This window comes from Amphiprion ocellaris, chromosome 7, assembly GCF_022539595.1.
Source record: "Amphiprion ocellaris isolate individual 3 ecotype Okinawa chromosome 7, ASM2253959v1, whole genome shotgun sequence".
Classification (NCBI taxonomy): Eukaryota; Metazoa; Chordata; class Actinopteri; family Pomacentridae; genus Amphiprion; species Amphiprion ocellaris.
The window spans coordinates 19,838,183-19,844,476 of record NC_072772.1 but is presented as its reverse complement, the minus strand read 5'-3'; the positions used below and the strand labels follow the sequence as shown (position 1 = coordinate 19,844,476).

The 6,294-nt window shown below is 46.5% G+C and overlaps 1 protein-coding gene across 2 annotated transcripts in view; it reads left to right on the top strand.

Moving 5' to 3' along the window:
- Positions 1 to 2,114: 2,114 nt before the first annotated feature.
- The window catches only part of epha4l (eph receptor A4, like), a 62,403-nt gene continuing 58,223 nt past the window's right edge, over positions 2,115 to 6,294 (top strand). The window contains exons 1-2 of one of the 2 annotated variants that reach the window (XM_023282936.3): positions 2,115 to 2,468; positions 4,217 to 4,284. In XM_023282936.3, the coding sequence (XP_023138704.2) occupies positions 2,372 to 2,468; positions 4,217 to 4,284 (165 nt within the window). In that variant the 5' untranslated portion in view covers positions 2,115 to 2,371. The remainder of the gene's footprint in view (positions 2,469 to 4,216; positions 4,285 to 6,294) is intronic. The other variant, XM_023282935.3, reaches the window with a different exon arrangement.

Here is a 6,294-nt window from a genome sequence, read left to right as displayed (position 1 = left end):
CATCATCGGTTAAAACTTTGCTGCTATTGGTCAAAAAAAGAAAGATCAAAAGCGCCCTCCAGGTTCCCCCCTCTGGCTCTTTAACACTGCCAGGCTTGTCATCAGGGGAAACAAGGGGAAAGTGGCTTTCATCTGTGGATGTAATTTTTAGAGCAATTGATGTTTGGGGGTAGCCTGGCCAGTTTTGATAGAACACCAGATGCTTTGTCAGCTTCGTTACGCTGGAAAAGATGCTTTCACAGGAGAACCCCATAAAGACACATCCCAGGAGATCAACATGAACCCACACACCTCCCCATCTCCTCATTCTCTGCTATCCAAGATCAGGACTCCGGAGCTCCCCTCTCAGACCAGTCATAGACATAAAAAAACATTCTCCTCTGCTTTTTTGAGTGGTATCTGTGAGGAGGGGGGGAACAAAGCCACTCTATGTCTGCGGAAGCATTTGAGACAAAGGCAGGTCTATGCGCGATGAGATCACCCGTGTGAGAAAACTCCTAGATGTTTCCTTGTATGGGCAGAAATAAATATATCGTAGCCAAGTCTTGGAAGCTTGAGGTTGGTGTGGCAGCTACAAAAAGGCATGGGAACTGGAGCGCCTGGGATCTGCCAAAGGTGGATGCTAGAGGCTAAAGACAACTTTTCAACACAAGCACACATTCATATAAGTATGATGCCGTAAAGACACAAGCAAAAATGCATCCAGACACCTGCTGGGTGCGAAGAAATTTCTTATAGCTTTAGCCCTCATCGGCTTGCCATCACAAACAGGGATTTGAATCCAAATGAAGCTGCCAAAATCCAAAACACACGCCGCTTCATTTAAATTGTAAAGATACCAGATTTCACATTACGATACCGAGATACTATTCTGATCTGTGTGATGAAATTTTGTTTTGACTTTGCAGCCTAAGAAAGAATCCGCAGCCGATATGGTCGGAGTGACTTGCCCAAGGACACTGAGGCAGGGTGCGTGTTTTCCAGCTGAATCACTGAGTATCTAATCTGTAAAAGGCCATATTCCACTCTGAAGGAGACACAATATTCAGAAGGTGCAGGTTGTGGTTGTAAAAAGCCCGTCTGTGGTCAGTAGCAGCAGTGTGTGGTGGTGCAGAACACCCTAACCTGCCCACAGTGACAACCTCCTCTGCAGATCATTGAAAGTTTGCCTGCCAGCCACAGCAATGGTCACATCTCAGGGGAGCAATAGAAGACCTGTGTAGGAGGACATGAAAGAGACACAGCTGCCTTTTCTCAAACACGAACAATGCAGCCTTTATCTGAAGAAAAACTGCAGAAGTAACATCAATTCCTGCGCATCACTCCCCCTTTGCAACAACAGCAGCAGCAGCAGCAGCAGGCCTGTGCTCTGCAGCCTGCACTGATGGATGGACCTGTGCGCACGTTTCATCATAAATACCCATAAACCCTTGATAATATTAGAATAATAGCAAGTGACAATAATCCAATACAAGCTCGCCACCGATTCCAAAACGGGCATTGTCAATTTCACAAAGTGCAATACCGTGTAATGTTGGGGAGGTCATGCTCATGCTTGTTCTTTAATCCAATTTTGGAGGCAGAACAGGCGACTGGATCTCCGCTAGGTGGCGACCTTGGTCTGATGCGGCTCACCTCGGACAGCGCTGCGCTTGGCTGGAGCCACACTACATGCAGAATCAGCACCAGGGTTCTGCTGAGGAACACAGAGGACACAAAGTGACGCATTGCATTTCACTCGTGCACCGTATAGTTTAGGTGGCAGCTTGTATCGTTCATTTCAGGTTAACGCAGGCGCTGGTGTTTCTCTGCAAACTCTGCGCGCCGCGTGTGTGGAATGCAAGCTGTGCGCGCACAAACACACTTTCAGCTCGTTTTCATGGGTGACAAAAAGGAGATAATGCCTGCAACACTTTATTTTTGTAATGTCAGTATGATACTCGCAGACACATGGAGGGTTTCACGTCGCCTTTGTACCTGCATGGGAAACGACTTGGAGAAATGCCACCTCAAGTAATCACCACCTCATCGTGCGTGTGACTACGGTGTCCGATGGTAAACGAGACAGTGGACTGTTTTGGGGGTGTGAAGGGGGGCAGTTAATGATTATTTGCCCCCTCTCTTTGTCCATTCCGTTTCCTATATGGATTGACGGGGTCCGCGTCAGAGCGCACAGAGTAGACCCGCCTCCTGGCTCTGGAGCCGAGCGCTCGGTGCGTTTCTCTCCCCCTGTCCGCTTCAAACCCATATTCCACTGGGAGAGAGAGAGAGGGAGAGAGAGGGAGCGAGTGAGAGAGAGAGAGAGAGAGAGAGCAGGACCTGGGAGAAGAGCAACGAAAGAAAAAGAGGAGAGAAAAACGGAACGACACAAATGGCACTCATGGCAGGGATTTTGTTCACGGCTACCTTTCTTATTTCTGGGATTTCTACATTTGTCTCGTCGGCACGGATATACCCCCCAAATGAAGGTAAGGCTGTTGGGAGAAAAGAACTGCCGCGGACTTGTGACTTCATCCCCGCTCCGTGCCTGTGCGTGTTTGCGCCTCGGAGCCTCGTTCCGTGGCCCCTAGTCGCGAGTGCGCAGAGCCACGATGAGTTTAATGAAGGAAAACACCGACGGTCACCTTTACGCAGCGACTTTTGCAGGGTTTTACGCGAACGACAGTGGAATGAGAAGTGGCTCTCCAAATGCGCATCGGCTGTCGTGGTCTCGGCTCAGGCTTGGATCGTGCCAGCTGCCGAAAGACTGGGAATACTTGTAGCCCCCGATGCGTTCTGGTTTCTTTCGGGGAGCGAAGGTCGAGCCGATCTTTGCCCAGAAAGCAGTTTAATGTTGCGAAGCATTCACATAAACGGACATGAGTCGAAGAGACAAAAAGTGAATTTACAAGTCAGTGGGAGATACGCAAATCCGACACACATCCGACTGACCGAGCAGCTCTTAATCCATCAATTTCAGAATTGTTCGCAGTGATCGCTCCTGCTGTCACATTGTGTTGTGGAGGAATTCTAATTCAAAACCAATTCTAAAAGTTGAAATGTGCTGCTTTGCGCACCAGAAATACACCGAATTTAGAGAACATTTGCAATCAGTTAATAAAAGATTTCGACTATTCTCTGTTCTATAAATGTTTAGGAGACAGAAAAGCACCCAATAATAAAGAGCAAGATGTTTGAAATGAGCCTGGTCTGTCCTTTACTAAATAGAGCTCGGAGGGTTTCGGGACTGGGGTTGCCTGCACGGAGTCCCGGGGCGCAATGAAGGCGATCCAGATTCGAAATGTTAGGCCCAGTACAGATAATATCTCACTTTCTATTGCAAACAATAGTTAACTCAATATTTAGTTTCATTTAAAACAGCCTGATTAGATGCATGTCTGTGTCCTGCAGAGCTGTGCTTTTTCTGTCTGTCCTGCTCGGCGGAGCAAAGCTGTTTGAAACAAGTCCACAGCGATGCCACGGGCTCAGTTTGCAAATCTCAAATATTTCAGTCTTCAAATCGAGTCTGCATTGTTTCTGATAATTTTTTCTATGGCGTTAAATATCTGGCTTATTTATTTATATAATCCTAAACCTATACTGAGCAGTTGACTAAGGATTTTACGCGCACCGAATTCAAAACAGTCCTAAAATATTCAAGTGCTCTGTGCAGTTTACGTCTAAATTAGTCAAAAATATTTTAAATTCATGCCTCACATGCAGAATGTTTTACTTTTTCTCTAGAGAAAATGTGTATCATTGTCTCTGTATCGGGGGTATCTTAAATGCTTTTGTTCTTCAACGTCCAAGTTTAAGCACAGAGCTCCAATCAAACCCGCTTAAAGCCGATGGTCAGCAAATGGAAAAATCATTATTTGAAAGACACTGCTGGAAACGCCTTTTGTCATCTCTAAAAAATCGTTTTCTTAACGAAAATCAATCAAAACGACGTCTGCAATACGCAGCGGGGGATTACGCAGGACAAAACATTTACGAATATACCGTTTAAGTCTGTGTGCCCTGTAGTTTTCATTCTCTCCCTGCACTGATATTCATCATAAGGATATTTCCCTACTTGATAAATCGCTTTAACAGCTCTTTCTATTCATTAAAAAAAATAGGAAGCCATTTTTTCTCCCTCAGAGTGTTAGGGCCTAATTGGATTATATATGCCAATGCGGATGCTGTGTGGACGGTCTCAGACTGCATGCTCACTTCTCTCATTCTTGTTTTCCAGTCACGTTATTGGACTCCAGATCTGTACAGGGGGAGCTGGGATGGGTCGCCAACCCGACAGAAGGAGGGGTAAGTTCTGCAAAGAAGTGTCCCCTTGTTAGGACGCATGGTCCCCTATGGAGCAAAAATAGAGAGATAATATCCATTATTGGCAGGAGCTGTGGAGGGAACCGCCAAACAGATACACAGCCCTCTTTGATAAGATTTTGTCCTGGTGAGCCCTGTTTGGGAATATCTTTGTTCATTTATTGTGCATGTGTCTGTACCGGACGGATGTTAGCTCAGGGTGAAATAATTTCTTCTACAGTACACTAAAATATGGATGAATTAGAAACTGCAGTTTTGTTGTAAATAGAGCCCCCCTGGAACACCCTCCAGGACCCCATGGGGTCCCGGAATCCACTTTGAGAACCATCAGTGTATAGGCACCCCCTCACCCCCAACCCCTGCTCCTCTTTCTCCCCACTCCCCTTCTCTCTAACCGCTCTGTAATGGTCAGATGCAGGGGCCGATACTGCAGCGGGCGTCAGGTTTCCTGAATAGACGGTGAATTGAATCGGTCTTTGTGGAGAAACTTTATATCCCTTTCCACCATTGAGCCGCACAGAGAGAGGGAGCGGGAGAGAGAGGAACTTGGCAGCTGAGAGAGGGTCCTTTGGAATGGATGAATAAGGGGGAAAGTGCAGCGGGTTTCAGCTCTTGCTGCAGGACGACCAGCTATAAAGCAACAGGGAATAGGGTCAACCAAATGCGTGATCTCTCAGCCTAATTGGGGTATCTACAGTAGTTCTGATAAGAGAAAGAATATGGGCTGCAGTGGGTCTCACAGTGGCCACAGGCATCAGATATAGGGAAAGGCTCAGGCACATGTCGAGCCTCAGCCAAGTCTAAATGTGATCCTATGGAACGCCTGAATTAATAATTGTCACTCAGCAATCGCTCCTTCATTTGTTCTACTTGCACAAATGTGATGATGAGCACAAGTGAGCCTTTCAATGTTTTATGAAAATTAATACAAATTAGCAACAATCATGTCAGCTAATGAGAATGAACCCAGGGGGACAGAATTTCACCTTGTGCAGCTGTTGCTGGTGCTGCTTGCAAACCTTTTCCGAAAAGAGCTTGGTCTGTGCTGCAGTCAGGTTCTCCCCTCAGCCATTTTATCACAAACAAGTGATTGACAGGGTCCTGGCAGCCCCGGCAGGCCTGCATTCACCCTCTCATTATGACCAATTGGCCTTATTCTCCCTCTTTCCTGCTATCGGGGAAAGGTGCAGCCTTATCTCAGCGCAGCTTGATTTCCACAACAAAAGGGGGGCTAAAGGAAGAGAGCGAAGTGGAATGGAACAGCAGGGAATGATAGACATTTTCTCAAATCATACAGCCACAGCTATGTTTAGCATTATCCCACTCTACTTGGGGGAAATAAGGCTTTAATCCAGATTGTTTATGATAAGGCATCAAGTCAAATCTGGCAGAATAACCCACATCTTCCATTGTCCCATTATGTTTTTTTTTCCTCGCACAGTTTTCTAAATGGTTGAAGCTACGTCAGCCAAAGTCCTGTCTGCTCTTGTTTACAGCCGAGCTCAGTCAAAGTCTCTATTTAAAACACACGGTGCAAAACTTAAGGGAACACGCCGCTTTGAGCCTCTCAAGACATGCTCGTATTTGCTCAGCGGTGCTCTGTCGAGAGGGGAACTTTATCATAAGTAAAACAAACATTCCCGCTCGGCAAAAATAAGCCAGGCCGTGCTGGATAACGTAATCCGTGCTCCTTGTCTCCCTCTCTGCTATGAGTTCATGCTAACATCAGTGGACATGTGTGCCTCTGTCGCCCAGTCCAGGTCATGTATGCAGATGGAAAGCAGGCACGCATTAGATCATTAGCATTTTACCCGAGACTCTTTGTATCTGCTTTGTCCTGTGTTTGCATTTGCTCTTTTTCACCCACGCTAATGCCCTGAACCTTGCGGCTCGTCCTTGTCCGTGTTTGTGAAGAGGATTTTGTATACCACTCCCCAAGTAATTGAACTGTAGGCATCCGCAAGGCACAGAACTAATTACACTTTTCCTCTC